Genomic DNA, 20,905 nt, shown 5'->3' on the forward strand with positions numbered 1-20,905 from the left:
TCCATGGAGGTTTTGATTCACATATCTTTATTGTAATATATACCGAACAAAAATATAAACGCAAGATGCAACAATTTCAATGATTTTACAGTTCATATAAGGAAATCAGTCCGTTAAAATAATTGAGAGCCTAATCTATGGATTTCAGATGACGGCAGGTATGGGAGGGCAACACTTGCAGACAGGCCCAGTCAATCCGAATACGTTTTTCCCCACAAAATTGATTTATTACAGAAATAAATACTCCCCAGCACCGCCTAGCAGTGGCCATTTGCCCATGGCACAAGGTGCACCTTTGTAAGGATCTTGCTGTTTATTCAGCAGCTTCTTGATCTGCCACACCTGTCAGGTGGATGGATTATATTGCCAAAGGAGAAATCTTCACTAACAGGGATGTAAACAAATTTGTGCACAAAATGAGAGAAATAAGCTTTTTGTGGATATGGAACATTTCTGGAATCTTTTATTTCAGCTCATGAAACCAGCACTTGAGATGTTGCGTTTATATTTTACTTCAGTGTATATATAAAACATTCAGGCTCTGTGAGGCCAGGTGGTCAGACAGACAGTTCCACATTGGAGCCGAGACTGATGTACAAATCACCTTCTATCATAAATAACTACTCAATATTATTTGCAGATTTGTCAGTCAGAATTTACCCATGACGGGCTATATCAGTTTTGATGCTCTCAAACACTGTCACTGCTCGGGTGTGGAACTCTTAAGGCAGGGTTTCCCTGGACGATGCAGGGTTTCCCTGGACGATGCAGAAGTTCCCTGGACGATGCAGGAGTTCCCTGGACGATGCAGGAGTTCCCTGGACGATGCAGGGTTTCCCTGGACGATGCAGGAGTTCCCTGGACGATGCAGGGTTTCCCTGGACGATGCAGGAGTTCCCTGGACGATGCAGGAGTTCCCTGGACGATGCAGGAGTTCCCTGGACGATGCAGGAGTTCCCTGGACGATGCAGGAGTTCCCTGGATGATGCAGCTTGCTGGTCATTAGCCAATCAGCGTTTCTCAACGAGATCATATCACGCGGCCGCATCCAACTGGTAATTACCACCTTCCCACTTGGTGATTAACTCTGATCAACCCTATGATCATGTCTGTAGCGGTGCACCACCTGAGTTAGAACAGCTTACGGATGAACTCTGATCAACCCTATTGATCATGTCTGTAGCGGTGCACCACCTGAGTTAAAACAGTTTACGGATTAACTCTGATCAACCCTATTGATCATGTCTGTAGCGGTGCACCACCTGAGTTAAAACAGCTTACGGATGAACTCTGATCAACCCTATTGATCATGTCTGTAGCGGTGCACCACCTGAGTTAAAACAGTTTACGGATTAACTCTGATCAACCCTATTGATCATGTCTGTAGTGGTGCATTACCTGAGTTAAAACAGCATACGGATTAACTCTGATCAATCCTATTGATCATGTCTGTAGCGGTGCACCACCTGAGTTAAAACAGCTTACGGATTAACTCTGATCAACCCTATTGATCATGTCTGTAGCGGTGCACCACCTGAGTTAGAACAGCTTACTGATTTGCTATACCTCCGACATCAAGTGGTCACACCTCCCTTGGAGAAGCCTGGTTCACGACGAGGCTAGTTGTAACAACGTGACCCTCTCAACATCACCCCCCCGTGAACTGAAATACCCACATCTTCTGCAGGGATCATCAATTATAAAATATATCCTCTAAGGCCAAACAACAAGTAGAGACGGCAGAATATATTTCATGATAAAGAGGGGTGCGCCCTTGATGAACACGGGGATATTAAACCACAGGACTGGTCTGGCTCCCTATTCCCTTTATAGTGCATATAGGGAGCCATTTGGAACCCATTCAACATAGTGCAGTAGTAGGCCATGATAACGACAGCCAGGCTAGTAAGGGAAGCGCTGTCAGAAAGACACAATACAGTTCATTTACAACGAGTCATTATCAACAATAACAGAGCTTCAACCACCCAAAACTTTATTTATACAGGGAGGAGGTAACGACGGCAACCGTGAGAACACATGGAACCTATAGAATAATGTGATGTCATCATGGCAACCCTCCGTCTGTGTGTGTACAGCCAACGTACATCATCCTACAGGCCCACCGCTCGCCAAGGAATAGTGCTATCAGAATGTACAGAAAGAACCCAGCTCTAGAAAATAAAAAGCTTAACACATTTTTAAAAAGGGAACAAGTCTTCATTTTAACTGTGAATATTCAGTCTACAATATTTTAGAAATAATATACAAGTTTAGAATATTACGCTTTGTTTTTCCTATTTTTTCTCAGTTTTCCCACTTTGTAGTTATTGCACTGGTGTTCCAGATATGAAGACATCTCTTGGTGGTAGAAGTTCCAGGCCAAAACACAGGACAGAGATAGCAGCCTGGCCTGGCTCTAACCTGGCCCCGGCCTGGCTCTAACCTGGCCCCGGCCTGGCTCTAACCTGGCCCCGGCCTGGCTCTAACCTGGCCCCGGCCTGGCTCTAACCTGGCCCCGGCCTGGCTCTAACCTGGCCCCGGCCTGGCTCTAACCTGGCCCCGGCCTGGCTCTAACCTGGCCCCGGCCTGGCTCTAACCTGGCCCCGGCCTGGCTCTAACCTGGCCCCGGCCTGGCTCTAACCTGGCCCCGGCCTGGCTCTAACCTGGCCCCGGCCTGGCTCTAACCTGGCCCCGGCCTGGCTCTAACCTGGCCCCGGCCTGGCTCTAACCTGGCCCCGGCCTGGCTCTAACCTGGCCCCGGCCTGGCTCTAACCTGGCCCCGGCCTGGCTCTAACCTGGCCCCGGCCTGGCTCTAACCTGGCCCCGGCCTGGCTCTAACCTGGCCCCGGCCTGGCTCTAACCTGGCCCCGGCCTGGCTCTAACCTGGCCCCGGCCTGGCTCTAACCTGGCCCCGGCCTGGCTCTAACCTGGCCCCGGCCTGGCTCTAACCTGGCCCCGGCCTGGCTCTAACCTGGCCCCGGCCTGGCTCTAACCTGGCCCCGGCCTGGCTCTAACCTGGCCCCGGCCTGGCTCTAACCTGGGTCTAACCTGGCCTGGCTCTAACCAACACATGGAACTCATAATAAACGTGATTCCCAAATGTCACTATATAGAGCAGTACTTCTGACCAGAGACCTATGGGTAGGGCACTATATAGAGATAGGGTGGTGGGTAGGGCACTATATAGAGATAGGGTGGTGGGTAGGGCACTATATAGAGGTAGGGTGGTGGGTAGGGCACTATATAGAGATAGGGTGGTGGGTAGGGCACTATATAGAGATAGGGTGGTGGGTAGGGCACTATATAGAGATAGGGTGGTGGGTAGGGCACTATATAGAGGTAGGGTGGTGGGTAGGGCACTATATAGAGGTAGGGTGGTGGGTAGGGCACTATATAGAGATAGGGTGGTGGGTAGGGCACTATATAGAGATAGGGTGGTGGGTAGGGCACTATATAGAGATAGGGTGGTGGGTAGGGCACTATATAGAGATAGGGTGGTGGGTAGGGCACTATATAGAGATAGGGTGGTGGGTAGGGCACTATATAGAGATAGGGTGGTGGGTAGGGCACTATATAGAGATAGGGTGGTGGGTAGGGCACTATATAGAGATAGGGTGGTGGGTAGGGCACTATATAGAGATAGGGTGGTGGGTAGGGCACTATATAGAGATAGGGTGGTGGGTAGGGCACTATATAGAGATAGGGTGGTGGGTAGGGCACTATATAGAGATAGGGTGGTGGGTAGGGCACTATATAGAGATAGGGTGGTGGGTAGGGCACTATATAGAGATAGGGTGGTGGGTAGGGCACTATATAGAGATAGGGTGGTGGGTAGGGCACTATATAGAGATAGGGTGGTGGGTAGGGCACTATATAGAGATAGGGTGGTGGGTAGGGCACTATATAGAGATAGGGTGGTGGGTAGGGCACTATATAGAGATAGGGTGGTGGGTAGGGCACTATATAGAGATAGGGTGGTGGGTAGGGCACTATATAGAGATAGGGTGGTGGGTAGGGCACTATATAGAGATAGGGTGGTGGGTAGGGCACTATATAGAGATAGGGTGGTGGGTAGGGCACTATATAGAGATAGGGTGGTGGGTAGGGCACTATATAGAGATAGGGTGGTGGGTAGGGCACTATATAGAGATAGGGTGGTGGGTAGGGCACTATATAGAGATAGGGTGGTGGGTAGGGCACTATATAGAGATAGGGTGGTGGGTAGGGCACTATATAGAGATAGGGTGGTGGGTAGGGCACTATATAGAGATAGGGTGGTGGGTAGGGCACTATATAGAGATAGGGTGGTGGGTAGGGCACTATATAGAGGTAGGGTGGTGGGTAGGGCACTATATAGAGGTAGGGTGGTGGGTAGGGCACTATATAGAGATAGGGTGGTGGGTAGGGCACTATATAGAGATAGGGTGGTGGGTAGGGCACTATATAGAGATAGGGTGGTGGGTAGGGCACTATATAGAGATAGGGTGGTGGGTAGGGCACTATATAGAGATAGGGTGGTGGGTAGGGCACTATATAGAGATAGGGTGGTGGGTAGGGCACTATATAGAGATAGGGTGGTGGGTAGGGCACTATATAGAGATAGGGTGGTGGGTAGGGCACTATATAGAGATAGGGTGGTGGGTAGGGCACTATATAGAGATAGGGTGGTGGGTAGGGCACTATATAGAGATAGGGTGGTGGGTAGGGCACTATATAGAGATAGGGTGGTGGGTAGGGCACTATAGAGATAGGGTGGTGGGTAGGGCACTATATAGAGATAGGGTGGTGGGTAGGGCACTATATAGAGATAGGGTGGTGGGTAGGGCACTATATAGAGATAGGGTGGTGGGTAGGGCACTATATAGAGATAGGGTGGTGGGTAGGGCACTATATAGAGATAGGGTGGTGGGTAGGGCACTATATAGAGATAGGGTGGTGGGTAGGGCACTATATAGAGATAGGGTGGTGGGTAGGGCACTATATAGAGATAGGGTGGTGGGTAGGGCACTATATAGAGATAGGGTGGTGGGTAGGGCACTATATAGAGATAGGGTGGTGGGTAGGGCACTATATAGAGATAGGGTGGTGGGTAGGGCACTATATAGAGATAGGGTGGTGGGTAGGGCACTATATAGAGATAGGGTGGTGGGTAGGGCACTATATAGAGATAGGGTGGTGGGTAGGGCACTATATAGGAGTGGTGATCTAGGATCAGTTGGGCTTCTTAGGTTTAATGAATAAGATAAGGACTGATCCTAGATCACACCACTGATCCTAGATCACACCACTGATCCTAGATCACTTGTCCTACTCTGAGATGTCATGATGAAACACTGTCAGAGGGCAGAAATAGAAAATGCTTCATGGTGATGGGCTAGAGTCAGACTACACACTAGCATCAGTTAACAGATACCTACATCCCATCTCAACACAATTCATCATCAGTACCATTGATTCCGATGTCATGAATATGACGCAATACGATTCCAAATAAACTGATAGCTAAAAATTCCAAACGGAATCCAAGTCCGTCACGTCTTCTTCTCCCCATTAAAGCCTGTACAACATTCTACAGTTTTAACTTAAAAACTAAAAATCAGCAAGCTTTGACACACTGACAGTCTGTGAGCCGTTCCAGAGTGTTTGTTGATAAATGCAGTTCATCTTTCAGGTGGAGAGCAGGGTGAGGTGGGGACAGTGGAGTCCCTTTTGGGGTAAGACAGGCAAGTGTAACAGTACTCTTCTTGACGACGTAAAGTTATACTGTTACACAAGGGAGAGTGGGGTCTGTTGGTCCTCTCAGGGTAATAGGTAAGGGAGAGTGGGGTCTGTTGGTCCTCTCAGGGTAATAGGTAAGGGAGAGTGGGGTCTGTTGGTCCTCTCAGGGTAATAGGTAAGGGATAGTGGGGTCTGTTGGTCCTCTCAGGGTAATAGGTAAGGGAGAGTGGGGTCTGTTGGTCCTCTCAGGGTAATAGGTAAGGGAGAGTGGGGTCTGTTGGTCCTCTCAGGGTAATAGGTAAGGGAGAGTGGGGTCTGTTGGTCCTCTCAGGGTAATAGGTAAGGGAGAGTGGGGTCTGTTGGTCCTCTCAGGGTAATAGGTAAGGGAGAGTGGGGTCTGTTGGTCCTCTCAGGGTAATAGGTAAGGGAGAGTGGGGTCTGTTGGTCCTCTCAGGGTAATAGGTAAGGGATAGTGGGGTCTGTTGGTCCTCTCAGGGTAATAGGTAAGGGAGAGTGGGGTCTGTTGGTCCTCTCAGGGTAATAGGTAAGGGAGAGTGGGGTCTGTTGGCCAATGGGACAGTGGCATCTCTCATGTCTCTTACTACACTATGAAGACACCACCTTTCTGTCTGTCTCTCTCTCTCTCTCTCTCTCGTCCGTCCGTCTGTCTCCGCCTCTCTCTCTCTCTCTCTCTCGTCCGTCCGTCTCCGTCTGTCTGTCTCTCTCTCTCTCGTCCGTCCGTCTGTCTCCGTCTGTCTGTCTCTCTCTGGTCCGTCTGTCTCCGTCTGTCTGTCTCTCTCTGGTCCGTCTGTCTCCGTCTCCGTCTGTCTCTCCAAACACCGGCATGTCAGTTGGATAAAAGTCAGTAATGGCTTAAGAATGAAAACATGAACAATGTAAATGGTCTGACTAGGAGAAAGGCCTGCAGAACCGACACCGTGTTATATACTGGAGCCGTCTGCCTGGAGCACCGCTGACCCCTGACCTCCAGCTCTCCAGGTTAGACCACACTCTCCCGGTTAGCAGACACCAGCACGGCCCTGCGGCAGATAGGACAGGTGGAGTTCTCAGACAGCCAGCGGTCGATACAGTGAACATGGTACTCATGAGAACAGGGCAACTTCCTCAACTTGTTCCCCTCAGCATACTCTGTGATACACACACTGCAGGTCTTCAGAGCGTCACTCTCCCCAAAGTTCCTGGTGGAGAGGTTGTCGATCTGCTCCTTGGTGAGTCCTCTGGGCTGTTCCTCGTCCTCATCATTCAGGAGGAAGAAGTGAGCAAGGCGGAGGAAGGGTAGTGACCCTGGTTCCTCCAAACTGATGGGGGCACGGGGCCGAGCTCGCCCCTCCCTGGGGGTGCCCCCCACCCCTAAACCTATCCCTGGGGCCAGACCTACACCAACCCCTTCTTCCCCCTCCTCTGTCCTTGCCTCCCCGGCTCCTCCCACACTAGGCCCACCCACTGAGACAGGAGGCTCCGCCCCCTCCGCCATACCGGCTACTCCCCCCTCGGGAGTGTTGAGCGCCTCGGCCAGGTCGGCAGCGCCAGTGGGGTTACCACCGCCACGGTTTGAGTCCGAGGAGTCCGAGTCCGAGTCCATGAAGTAGCTGAGCTCTCCGAAGCCGGTCATGATCTGTCGTATCATGGTCTGCAGAGCCATGGAGGTGGCCTCTCCCAACCCCGCGTCACTGATCCTCCTGATGGGGATCCTGATGGTGCTGACGTACGTCCTCACACCCGCGCGCTCGGACCGGGAGAAGGTCCTGCGGAATCCCCCCCTCTCACTCTCGTACAGGAAGGTGTTGTTGGAGTTCTGGGAGCGTGAGCGGGTTCTGTTAGCAATGCTGTCCCTCTGGCGGTACTCACCTGGACGAACACGACGCACCTGCAGGTCCAGCATGATGGTGGGGGGACGTCGTCCCGCTGCTCCCTCCCCGCCCGCGGCCTCTCCCTCCTGGGGTGGGGTGGTAACGGGCTCTGGGGCGTTTCCAGAACCTGTGTCAGACCCTGTTCCGGCTGACTGGACCTCGTACTCTGAGGTGCTCTGCCGGGACAGAACATGCTGTCGAGTCCGTGAGCTTCCCTCTGCGGGGACCTGGGGGGGCAGGGTGGGGGGGCTGTGTGAAGGGGCGGCGTTGGGCACGTGGCGGGGGAGGCCGTCCAGTCGGTCCAGGGTGAGGGGAGAACGGCTCCGTGTGGTGCGAGCCCTTGTCCGGCGCTGCTCGGGGCTACGGCTGCGGGCTCGTCTCTGGCCACGTCGCGGAGGCTCCTCAGGGGGAGGGCTGGGAGGGGCCTGCACCAGGGGACTGGCTGGTCTGGAGACAGGAGGGGTGGTGGTGACAGGGCTAGGCGGCTGTGGGACTACCTCTACTACTAACTCTGGGACCATCTCTGCTTCTAGTTCAGCCTCTGGCTCCATCTCCACTTCTGGTTCCACTATGACAGCCAGATCCTCCACAACGGGTTCCTCCAGCACCTCTCCTGTCTCCATGGGTACCTCCGTCCCTGCCTCAGTCCCTGCCTCAGTCCCTGCCTCAGTCCCTGCCTCAGTCCCTGCCTCAGTCCCTGCCTCAGTCCCTGCCTCAGTCCCTGCCTCAGTCCCTGCCTCAGTCCCTGCCTCAGTCCCTGCCTCAGTCCCTGCCTCAGTCCCTGCCTCAGTCCCTGCCTCAGTCCCTGCCTCAGTCCCTGCCTGGACCTCCACTCCGACCACTGCCTCAGTCCCTGCCTGGACCTCCACTCCGACCACTGCCTCGGTCCCTGCCTGGACCTCCACTCCGACCACTGCCTCGGTCCCTGCCTGGACCTCCACTCCGACCACTGCCTCAGTCCCTGCCTGGACCTCCACTCCGACCACTGCCTCAGTCCCTGCCTCAGTCCCTGCCTGGACCTCCACTCCGACCACTGCCTCGGTCCCTGCCTGGACCTCCACTCCGACCACTGCCTCAGTCCCTGCCTGGACCTCCACTCCGACCACTGCCTCAGTCCCTGCCTCAGTCCCTGCCTGGACCTCCACTCCGACCACTGCCTCAGTCCCTGCCTGGACCTCCACTCCGACCACTGCCTCAGTCCCTGCCTGGACCTCCACTCCGACCACTGCCTCAGTCCCTGCCTGGACCTCCACTCCGACCACTGCCTCAGTCCCTGCCTGGACCTCCACTCCGACCACTGCCTCCACCCCATCGCCAGGTGCTTCTGCGGGGGCTTCCTCCTGAGCCTCCCCCTCCCCCACATCGGCGCGGGCCTGCTGCTCAGCCAGGTTACGGTTAACGTTGATCTCCAGACTGAACCGGAAGTCTCCGCTGTTTGGGTTGGTCCGGCTCACCGCCCGCCACGACTGGTTGCCTCGGTGACCACTGCGGGTGGTGTTGCCTGTCCGCCTGACGGTGTTCAGCCAATCCAAGAGGGTGTCGCCATTAGACGGGTCCTCTGGACCTTCCACCGGTTCTGTCGGTTCTAATCGGAACAGAGAGAAGGCGTCAACATTCTAAACGGAACAGAGAGAAGGCGTCAACATTCTAAACGGAACAGAGAGAACGCGTCAACATTCTAAACGGAACAGAGAGAAGGCGTCAACATTCTAAACGGAACAGAGAGAACGCGTCAACATTCTAAACGGAACAGAGAGAAGGCGTCAACATTCTAAACGGAACAGAGAGAACGCGTCAACATTCTAAACGGAACAGAGAGGACGCGTCAACATTCTAAACGGAACAGAGAGGACGCGTCAACATTCTAAACGGAACAGAGAGAACGCGTCAACATTCTAAACGGAACAGAGAGAACGCGTCAACATTCTAAACGGAACAGAGAGGACGCGTCAACATTCTAAACGGAACAGAGAGGACGCGTCAACATTCTAAACGGAACAGAGAGAACGCGTCAACATTCTAAACGGAACAGAGAGAACGCGGCAACATTCTAAACGGAACAGAGAGAACGCGTCAACATTCTAAACGGAACAGAGAGAACGCGTCAACATTCTAAACGGAACAGAGAGAACGCGTCAACATTCTAAACGGAACAGAGAGAAGGCGTCAACATTCTAAACGGAACAGAGAGAAGGCGTCAACATTCTAAACGGAACAGAGAGAACGCGTCAACATTCTAAACGGAACAGAGAGAACGCGTCAACATTCTAAACGGAACAGAGAGAACGCGTCAACATTCTAAACGGAACAGAGAGAAGGCGTCAACATTCTAAACGGAACAGAGAGAACGCGTCAACATTCTAAACGGAACAGAGAGGACGCGTCAACATTCTAAACGGAACAGAGAGAACGCGTCAACATTCTAAACGGAACAGAGAGAACGCGTCAACATTCTAAACGGAACAGAGAGAACGCGTCAACATTCTAAACGGAACAGAGAGAAGGCGTCAACATTCTAAACGGAACAGAGAGAACGCGTCAACATTCTAAACGGAACAGAGAGGACGCGTCAACATTCTAAACGGAACAGAGAGGACGCGTCAACATTCTAAACGGAACAGAGAGAACGCGTCAACATTCTAAACGGAACAGAGAGGACGCGTCAACATTCTAAAAGGAACAGAGAGAACGCGTCAACATTCTAAACGGAACAGAGAGAACTCGTCAACATTCTAAACGGAACAGAGAGGACGCGTCAACATTCTAAAAGGAACAGAGAGAACTCGTCAACATTCTAAACGGAACAGAGAGAACTCGTCAACATTCTAAACGGAACAGAGAGAACGCGTCAACATTCTAAAAGGAACAGAGAGAACTCGTCAACATTCTAAACGGAACAGAGAGAAGGCGTCAACATTCTAAACGGAACAGAGAGGACGCGTCAACATTCTAAAAGGAACAGAGAGAACTCGTCAACATTCTAAACGGAACAGAGAGAAGGCGTCAACATTCTAAACGGAACAGAGAGAAGGCGTCAACATTCTAAACGGAACAGAGAGAAGGCGTCAACATTCTAAACGGAACAGAGAGAACGCGTCAACATTCTAAACGGAACAGAGAGAACGCGTCAACATTCTAAACGGAACAGAGAGAACGCGTCAAAATTCTAAACGGAACAGAGAGAACGCGTCAACATTCTAAACGGAACAGAGAGAAGGCGTCAACATTCTAAACGGAACAGAGAGAAGGCGTCAACATTCTAAACGGAACAGAGAGAACGCGTCAACATTCTAAACGGAACAGAGAGAACGCGTCAACATTCTAAACGGAACAGAGAGGACGCGTCAACATTCTAAACGGAACAGAGAGAACGCGTCAACATTCTAAACGGAACAGAGAGGACGCGTCAACATTCTAAAAGGAACAGAGAGAACTCGTCAACATTCTAAACGGAACAGAGAGAAGGCGTCAACATTCTAAACGGAACAGAGAGAACGCGTCAACATTCTAAACGGAACAGAGAGAAGGCGTCAACATTCTAAACGGAACAGAGAGAACGCGTCAACATTCTAAACGGAACAGAGAGAACGCGTCAACATTCTAAACGGAACAGAGAGAAGGCGTCAACATTCTAAACGGAACAGAGAGAAGGCGTCAACATTCTAAACGGAACAGAGAGAACGCGTCAACATTCTAAACGGAACAGAGAGAACGCGTCAACATTCTAAACGGAACAGAGAGAAGGCGTCAACATTCTAAACGGAACAGAGAGAAGGCGTCAACATTCTAAACGGAACAGAGAGAAGGCGTCAACATTCTAAACGGAACAGAGAGAACGCGTCAACATTCTAAACGGAACAGAGAGAACGCGTCAACATTCTAAACGGAACAGAGAGAAGGCGTCAACATTCTAATGGAGAAAAAAACCTGTTTGTTGTTTGCAGTGACCGTTGTTCTGGCAATTTCACCATTAAAGAGTTTATTTTTTTTAAAGTAGCCAACTTTGAATTTCTGCATGAAAGACATAATGAAAAGTACAGAGGAGCCTTACCTCCTGTAGCTTCTCCAGTCTCACTGGTGTTGATGCTAGGCTGCTGCTGCTCTGGCCCATCCTTAATCTGCTGCAGCCGACTCAACAACACCTCCGCTGTGATCTCACCTAGGAGGGATGAAACTACAACTCAGTACACTGGCTCTAACTGCCTTCATTTACTACTGGCAATTCACCAGTATTTGCCCATAAAGCTGTAGTCTGTCTCCTGGTTACACAGGACAGTACTGAGACAGGACAGTACTGAGACAGGACAGTACTGAGAACCACCAGACTTACCAGGACAGGCCCTGTCCTCTCACTGCTCTCCACGGGAAAGACGCTCCACCAAACATACTGCCCACCTCCCATTCCACTGGCCTGATGTGGTATCTTCAGTTGTCCGCAGGCTTTGGTTTTCCAGCACATCATGATAAGAAAAATTCAAACCTGAGACAACGACCTTAGATAGCCAATCTAAAAACCTGACTGAAAGTCATTCAACCCACAGTCTGCAATAGAAAAATAAGGATACATGAAACAGAGTGAAGACTAACTTTTCTATGAGATTGAAAATCCATCTCTACACTGCTCTGTTAACCCTCTTAGATATGCATTACAGGTGTGAGAGTCAGTTACCCGGGGTACCCAGCAGGATGTTGTCTAATGAGGTGTGTTACAGGTTTATAACAGGTGTTACTACAGGTGTATTAAAGGAGAGTCAGTTACCCGGGGTACCCAGCAGGTTGTTGTCTAATGAGGTGTGTTACAGGTTTATAACAGGTGTTACTACAGGTGTATTAAAGGAGAGTCAGTTACCCGGGGTACCCAGCAGGATGTTGTCTAATGAGGTGTGTTACAGGTTTATAACAGGTGTTACTACAGGTGTATTAAAGGAGAGTCAGTTACCTGGGGTACCCAGCAGATTGTTGTCTCTCATCAGCCGGTAGTCTGCCTCACTCAGGTTGTTGACAAACTGGTAGAAGGCCTCCTCCCGGTCTAGCCGGTCCCGTTGCCGCCTGCGCTGGGCCTCTGGTTGGTCACTGGCGCCCGGCTCGGAACTGTCGGAGCCCTCCATCAGGTGTCGAAGGGAGAGAAGCTGGAGATAAACGCTGTCTGTCTTTGAGTCCCCACGATCCAGCTGCAAGGGATAATCAAATATATTTTTACATTAGCAATTGTACAAAAAGTTTTTACAGTAGCCCAGCCTAGACACCAAAGCACAATTAAGGCAGAAGCAAGAGCACAAGAGCCAGGAAAACATCTCTAGAAGGAAGAAACCTCGAGAGGAAGCAGGCTCAAAGTGTGCCATCGCCATCCTCTTCTCGCCCAGCTGCATCTTTAACACACTGACACAGCAAAGGGTCAGCAGAGCAAACACACGTGCTGGGTAGTACTGGGGAAGGCCACAGACAGGAGACTGTCAGCAGAGCTAACACACTGGCTGGGTAGTGGTGGGGAAGGCCACAGACAGGAGACTGTCAGCAGAGCTAACACACTGGCTGGGTAGTGGTGGGGAAGGCCACAGACAGGACACTGTCAGCAGAGCTAACACACTGGCTGGGTGGTGGTGGGGAAAGCCACAGACAGGAGACTGTCAGCAGAGCTAACACACTGGCTGGGTGGTGATGGGGAAGGCCACAGACAGGACACTGTCAGCAGAGCTAACAATCTGGCTGGGTGGTAATGGGGAAGGCCACAGACAGGAGACTGTCAGCAGAGCTAACACACTGGCTGGGTGGTGGTGGGGAAGGCCACAGACAGGACACTGTCAGCAGAGCTAACACACTGGCTGGGTGGTGATGGGGAAGGCCACAGACAGGAGACTGTCAGCAGAGCTAACACACTGGCTGGGTAGTGGTGGGGAAGGCCACAGACAGGAGACTGTCAGCAGAGCTAACACACTGGCTGGGTAGTGGTGGGGAAGGCCACAGACAGGACACTGTCAGCAGAGCTAACACACTGGCTGGGTAGTGGTGGGGAAGGCCACAGACAGGACACTGTCAGCAGAGCTAACACACTGGCTGGGTGGTGATGGGGAAGGCCACAGACAGGAGACTGTCAGCAGAGCTAACACACTGGCTGGGTGGTGATGGGGAAGGCCACAGACAGGAGACTGTCAGCAGAGCTAACACACTGGCTGGGTGGTGATGGGGAAGGCCACAGACAGGAGACTGTCAGCAGAGCTAACACACTGGCTGGGTGGTGATGGGGAAGGCCACAGACAGGACACTGTCAGCAGAGCTAACACACTGGCTGGGTGGTGATGGGGAAGGCCACAGACAGGACACTGTCAGCAGAGCTAACACACTGGCTGGGTAGTGGTGGGGAAGGCCACAGACAGGAGACTGTCAGCAGATTCTAACATTGAATATTTTTGATGTTATTGTTGTACAAGGCAAAAAAAACAGCTAGTCACCCCTACATTACATCCATCAACAAATAGAATTAGACCGATTACCTTATTAGCTACCAAGTTAGCTAGCGTTCAGTAAACTGCTGTTAGCGTAATGAGGACATTTCAGACATCAAGGAAAATGATTGTTCGCTTGGTGGTCATCCTTTACTCTGACGCACCAACATGTCACATCCTTTATAAGTCTCATCTAAACGGAGTCCCTTGTTTTGATTACAAATCAGCAACTAGCCAGTCAGAGCAAAGTCGACAAAAACAAAATGGAATCATCTGGCGAGTTAACAATTAGCATGCTAACTAGCTTAGCAGAAAATTGCATCAAAAAAGATGGACAAACAACTCCGTTAGCTAGTTACATCTCAACATTTACCGTTTCAAAGCCAAAACTAGGTAACAATATACTAACAATATTATTATTTTATGATTTCAAGTTGTGACTATAGCAAACATTAAGTTGGCAAGACTAAATAGCTAGTTAACGCAAGATAAACATTTGGCTAGCTAGCAGAACTGCTAACGTTGGCTAGCAGGCTAACGACAAACTTTTACATTGCAGTCATTTGTGGAATGAGCAAGCTAACGTTAGCTAGCTTTTGTGGTGTATTTTCTGTTACACCAAAAATTATGAATATACTATCCGCTATAGGAAAAATACTTGACGTTTGTGTCGTTTGTAGCTGGCGCAACTGTGACAAACGGGCTAGTTAAGTTAGCTAGTAAGTAAATAAATGAACACCTCGAAAAAATGCTAACTGCCGTTAGCTACATGACATCAGGAATAAGGAAGACTGACATATTTCACCAACACGAAACTAAGCCAGTAAGGTTCGAATAACGTTGGCTGTCTCGCTAGTTAACATGGTATCTTTCGAAATAGATGTTTTTGACGTCGTTAACTAACTAACTATAATCAACACCAATTACTTCGTCAGCTAGTTAATTAAGCAATCTAGTCAGCTAGCGAACACCTTCCGAAGCCGCTACGACAGTTACTGTTAGATAGCTGCTAGCTGACCGCTAAAGTTAGCTAACTAACAGGTTAGCACAATTTAACGACCCACTTTATATTTCAAAAGACGAGTTAACAAAATCTAAATATGTCATCCTTTCACAGTACCTGTCTTGTATTTGTGTCGTTATTCCTTATTTTGGACTTTCGTAGTTTTATTCTAACAAATTCGCTTAACTATTTGGGTACGGCCTCAGGAGTCCATTTTCTCAGGGATATTCCCGGAAACTGGGGGAGCATGAGACGGAAAAAGGATGTTTGTTTTAGGTCTGTACTTTGACTGCAGCGCCACGCAGTGGTGAGAGGTGGAATTCACAAAAACAGATACATTATTACGCTCAACATAGTTTTTTAAATTTCATTTTATTTAACCTTTATTTACCTAGGCAAGCAAGTTAAGAACGAATTCTTATTTACAATGACGGCCTACCAAAAGGCAAAAGGCCTCCTGCGGGGACGGGGGCCTGAGATAAAAATACTACATAAATACAGGACAAAACACACATCACAACACTACATAAAGAAATACCTAAGACAACAACATAGCATAGTTCCCTGTTCTCTGTATACTACCAAGGTCCTATGGGCCCTGGTCAAATGGTACCCTGTTCCCTGTATACTACCAAGGTCCTATGGGCCCTGGTCAAATGGTACCCTGTTCCCTGTATACTACCAAGGTTCTATGGGCCCTGGTCAAATGGTTCCCTGTTCCCTGTATACTACCAAGGTCCTATGGGCCCTGGTCAAATGGTTCCCTGTTCCCTGTATACTACCAAGGTCCTATGGGCCCTGGTCAAATGGCACCCTGTTCCCTGTATACTACCAAGGTCCTATGGGCCCTGGTCAGAAGTAGTGCACTATAGAGAACAGGCTGAGGGCCATTTGTGCCGTACCCACCCAGAGAGAGAAACTGGACAGAGCTTCCTCTGTCCGTGTTCATAACAGTGCCATTAAATGATCCAACCTGATAATGTGATCACTGTGACAGGAAGTGATCTGATCTCACTACTAACAGACTCAGCAAAGCATAGAGCTCATATGTGAGAAATAAATCCCCTCTCTCTCTGGCATAGTGGCAGGTAGCCTAGTGGTTAAAGCGTTGGGCCTGTAACCGAAAGGTTGATGAATCCCTGAACTGACAAAGTAAAAATCTGTTGTTCTGCCCCTGAACAAGGCAGTTAACCCACTGTTCCCCTGAACAAGGCAGTTAACCCATCGTTCCCCTGAACAAGGCAGTTAACCCACTGTTCCCTGGTAGGCCGTCATTGTAAATAAGAATTTGTTCTAAACTGACTTGCCTGGTTGAAAATATACACTTAAAAAAAAAAAAATCAAACATAGCATCGCTGTTCAATGAGTGAAAACCTCTTATCTCCAAAACATAAACTTTTCAGGAAAGGAAAACCCTTCCATATTTGGCCATTAACAAAAACACAATTATGGAACTTCAGAATCTATTTAAATAATAATCTTGGTCCTGCAGTTGTGAAATGTTCAGAGCACATTGAGGGGAGTTCAATGCCTGTACACAAATAAAAGGGAGTGCCAAGGTTATCATCCAACAACGATGACGTACTACAGAGCCATGGACGTGGAGGGTACTGCTAGATATGTGATTTATACGTCCCAAATTACACCCTATTCCATATATAGTGCAATACTTTTGACCGGGGCACATAGGGTTCACTATATAGTGCACTACTTTTGACCGGGGCACATAGGGTTCACTATATAGGGAATATAGTGTAATTTGGGACTCATGCAGTGTCTGAGATATCATTGTTTTGATGGAGAATGTTAAGGAGTCAAATGCAACGTTGTGTAATACATTGTAGAATGAAGTGGAGCTGACCCCCTTTAACATCTCACATGGAATGGCAGAATGAGGTGGAGCTGACCCCCTTTAACATCTCACATGGAATGGTAGAATGAGGTGGAGCTGACCCCCTTTAACATCTCACATGGAATGGTAGAATGAGGTGGAGCTGACTCCCTTTAACATCTCATGGAATGGTAGAATGAGGTGGAGCTGACCCCCTTTAACATCTCATGGAATGGTAGAATGAGGTGGAGCTGACTCCCTTTAACATCTCATGGAATGGTAGAATGAGGTGGAGCTGACCCCCTTTAACATCTCACATGGAATGGTAGAATGAGGTGGAGCTGACCCCCTTTAACATCTCATGGAATGGTAGAATGAGGTGGAGCTGACCCCCTTTAACATCTCATGGAATGGTAGAATGAGGTGGAGCTGACCCCCTTTAACATCTCACATGGAATGGTAGAATGAGGTGGAGCTGACTCCCTTTAACATCTCATGGAATGGTAGAATGAGGTGGAGCTGACCCCCTTTAACATCTCATGGAATGGTAGAATGAGGTGGAGCTGACTCCCTTTAACATCTCATGGAATGGTAGAATGAGGTGGAGCTGACCCCCTTTAACATCTCACATGGAATGGTAGAATGAGGTGGAGCTGACTCCCTTTAACATCTCACATGGAATGGTAGAATGAGGTGGAGCTGACCCCCTTTAACATCTCACATGGAATGGTAGAATGAGGTGGAGCTGACCCCCTTTAACATCTCACATGGAATGGCAGAATGAGGTGGAGCTGACCCCCTTTAACATCTCACATGGAATGGCAGAATGAGGTGGAGCTGACCCCCTTTAACATCTCACATGGAATGGTAGAATGAGGTGGAGCTGACCCCCTTTAACATCTCACATGGAATGGTAGAATGAGGTGGAGCTGACCCCCTTTAACATCACATGGAATGGTAGAATGAGGTGGAGCTGACCCCCTTTAACATCTCACATGGAATGGTAGAATGAGGTGGAGCTGACCCCCTTTAACATCACATGGAATGGCAGAATGAAGTGGAGCTGACTCCCTTTAGCGCCCGGCCCGCCACAGGAGTCGCTGGAGCGCGATGAGACAAGGATATCCCTACCGGCCAAACCCTCCCTAACCTGGACGAAGCTAGGCCAATTATGCGTTGTCCCACGGACCTCCCGGTCGCGGCCGGCTGCGACAGAGCCTGGGCGCGAACCCAGAGACTCTGGTGGAAAAAAATATATATATATAATAATATATTTTTTAAGCTGTTCCACATGTGTCCTTAGAAGAATAAAAGTGAATATATGCAAATTGGCCTATAACTTCACCTATACAACAACATGTGTTAGGACTATACAGAATTTAAGCAGGGCTCATAAAGACATTGTGGCAAGTCCAATTCAAGGACTTTCAGGGACTTTTTCAAATATTGAACTGTAATTTTCAAGGACCTCAATGTTATACAATTGTGTAATGTATATAATTGGCCAAATATAGAACCCCTTGTTGATAATGGGATATGGAGAAGGGTGAGCCGGTCAAGGATCGATTCAGACAAGGTGGTAAATTGTATGACAAGCGACAGTTTAATTTAAGAGTAAAGATATCTGGTACAAACGTATACGGACTCGTTCATTTGGCTCATAAGGAACCTCCAGAAAAAGCCCAGATAACAGAATGCATAGACATTTTATACAGCACAGAAAGTAGGTTGAGTCTGGAAGTTCTGGTCCTTTGGTTGGTTCTGGACAGGTTGTTGTCTTCTCAGATTGGTCCTGATGAGCTGGGCGTCATCCTTCTGAGTCTTGCAGCAAAAGTTCTTTGTTACCAAATGTTCAGCTAAGCAGGACATTTGGTGTGTGCGTAGATGTTCCCTTTTAATCAGTGTTTATGAAAGGTTTATGTCAGCCCTCTGTCCTTGGGTATGTGTGTGTCTCATTATCTCGTGAAATGCAGACCCAAGCACCCTTTTCTTATCAGTGTTTATGAAATGTCTGTGCCAGCCCTCTGTCCTTGGGTATGTGTGGGTCTCAGTTTCTGCTCATGAGTTTGTGAGAAACCCTGTTTAGAAAGAAGTTAGTTATAACAACGTAATAGCAATATGCTTGTGTTAATTTAAATGGTATTTATTACACCCTCCATGTTAAAAAAGTGTCAAAGAAATAGAGGCCGTTACCACTTTAGGAGCAGTGCATTCTTTAGGTCTTGATATTCAAGTTGCTATTACATTATAAACTATGTGAGAATAACGCGGACATTGCCTAACTAAATACGCATGGCGATGTTTCTCTAGCCTGTGTGGCTGACTCAGGAAAGCATAATAAACCCTGAATAGCGGTAGCATTCATCTCACCATCGCTGTTTTTATTATGAGAAAGTGACCAAAACCAGGTTTCTTTTTTACTGGAAGGATTTGTATGGAAAGCCAAGTTGAAGACAACATTAGATGTTGTAGTCCTCATAATAACCGCATGTGGTTTTACCACAACAAAGTAGCGCATCACCGCGGGAATCAACACCGGGAAACAAACGAAAGTGGCAACATCTCTCACAAATGTTGATAAAACGTTTACTGGAGACAGGAGAACAAGAGGAGACAATAGGACGAGGTGGATAATTTTATAATAAGGCCGTTTAATCACATGTAAAGATATCTTAGTAAAATCTTGCAGCAAGGCTCTTTCTGTCTGATTCGTATGGAATCGTCCGGAAAAGAGGCAGTCTAAAAAGTTTGTACAGGTTATATAGACAACAAGCAAAGTAGGTTGAATCTTGTAGTCTGGCCTTCCGATTGGTCGATCTGGGTCTTGGGTAGTCCTGATCAGGCCTGGTGTCAACGTTCCATTGGTTCCTGAGATAGTTCTTTGTTTTGTGCTCCAACCTTGAGTTGTGTGTGTCTGTGGTTGTCATGGGGGAGGGGAGTTGTGTGTGTCTGTGGTTGTCATGGGGGAGGGGAGTTGTGTGTGTCTGTGGTTGTCATGGGGGAGGGGAGTTGTGTGTGTCTGTGGTTGTCATGGGGGAGGGGAGTTGTGTGTGTCTGTGGTTGTCATGGGGGAGGGGAGTTGTGTGTGTCTGGGGTTGTCATGGGGGAGGGGAGTTGTGTGTGTCTGTGGTTATTATGGGGGAGGGGAGTTGTGTGTGTCTGTGGTTGTCATCTTAATAAGTCCAGCATATGTCCAAGAGAAATGAGGAGTATGTGTATTTTGTATAAAAGATGGCTTATGTTGAAATGTTGTTATTACTAGTTTTCAGTATCTATTACAATTTCTTACACAAACACGGATAAAAAAATGTAATCACAGATAATTCTAAGGGGACAGGATAACTCATTACCTTGATGCTTTTCTCTGTTAAATCTAACAAGACCCTACTGTAAATCAAGCAGACAACAACAGATTATCAACATCAATTCGCCAGGGATATTAGATCCAACATGGATCCAGGCACAACGGTCTTCACCGGCATAACGACTGAGACACCAAAATATTCCGGACGTTCCTTGACAACACCTTTTTCCCGCCAGCAGGTGGAGTGTTGTTGCGTTGCATGCGCCATCACAACAGCTTGGCTGTCATTCCGAAAATGTCTTCCTGGATCAGATGATCACGTGTGAAAACATCACGGTGTAATTAAACAGTTCGACACCAAATGCGCATCTAACAAGTATTACGCACAATTATTGAAGTATTACGCACAATTATTCCCAAATCATGGGCTTTAACATGGAGTTGTTTCCCCCCTTTGCTGCTATAACAGCCATAACAGCCTCCACTCTTCTGGGAAGGCTTTCCACTAGACGTTGGAACATTGCTGCTATAACAGCCTCCACTCTTCTGGGAAGGCTTTCCACTAGATGTTGGAACATTGCTGCTATAACAGCCTCCACTCTTCTGGGAAGGCTTTCCACTAGATGTTGGAACATTGCTGCTATAACAGCCTCCACTCTTCTGGGAAGGCTTTCCACTAGATGTTGGAACATTGCTGCTATAACAGCCTCTACTCTTCTGGGAAGGCTTTCCACT

General features: G+C 48.8%; 1 protein-coding gene across 2 annotated transcripts; it reads right to left on the reverse strand.

Annotated features, from left to right (window-relative positions):
• Nucleotides 1-5,101: 5,101 nt before the first annotated feature.
• LOC129858531 (E3 ubiquitin-protein ligase RNF12-A-like) lies at nt 5,102-15,267 on the reverse strand. 2 transcript variants are annotated; one of them, XM_055927835.1, is made up of 5 exons: nt 15,153-15,267; nt 12,529-12,760; nt 11,641-11,748; nt 8,579-9,174; nt 5,102-8,398 (listed from the first exon to the last, which is right to left on the reverse strand). In XM_055927835.1, the coding sequence occupies exons 2-5, from the start codon at nt 12,695-12,697 to the stop codon at nt 6,719-6,721; spliced, it is 2,553 nt and encodes an 850-aa protein (XP_055783810.1). In that variant the 5' UTR covers nt 12,698-12,760; nt 15,153-15,267; the 3' UTR covers nt 5,102-6,718. The 2 variants fall into 2 exon arrangements, with proteins under 2 accessions (XP_055783810.1, XP_055783809.1); XM_055927834.1 differs by having other exon boundaries at nt 5,102-9,174.
• Nucleotides 15,268-20,905: the final 5,638 nt, after the last annotated feature.

The sequence above is a fragment of the Salvelinus fontinalis genome, chromosome 6, assembly GCF_029448725.1.
Source record: "Salvelinus fontinalis isolate EN_2023a chromosome 6, ASM2944872v1, whole genome shotgun sequence".
NCBI lineage: Eukaryota > Metazoa > Chordata > Actinopteri > Salmoniformes > Salmonidae > Salvelinus > Salvelinus fontinalis.

What these genes read in the sequence shown, in the direction of transcription:
- LOC129858531 (XM_055927834.1), bottom strand. Translation starts at nt 12,697, where the DNA reads ATGGAGGGCTCCGACAGTTCCGAGCCGGGCGCCAGTGACCAACCAGAG. An exon ending in CAATCTGCTGGGTACCCCAG is followed by an intron (nt 11,749 to 12,528) that starts GTAACTGACTCT and finishes CATCCCTCCTAG; the next exon opens with GTGAGATCACAGCGGAGGTG. An exon ending in GACTGGAGAAGCTACAGGAG is followed by an intron (nt 9,175 to 11,640) that starts GTAAGGCTCCTC and finishes TGTTCCGATTAG; the next exon opens with AACCGACAGAACCGGTGGAA.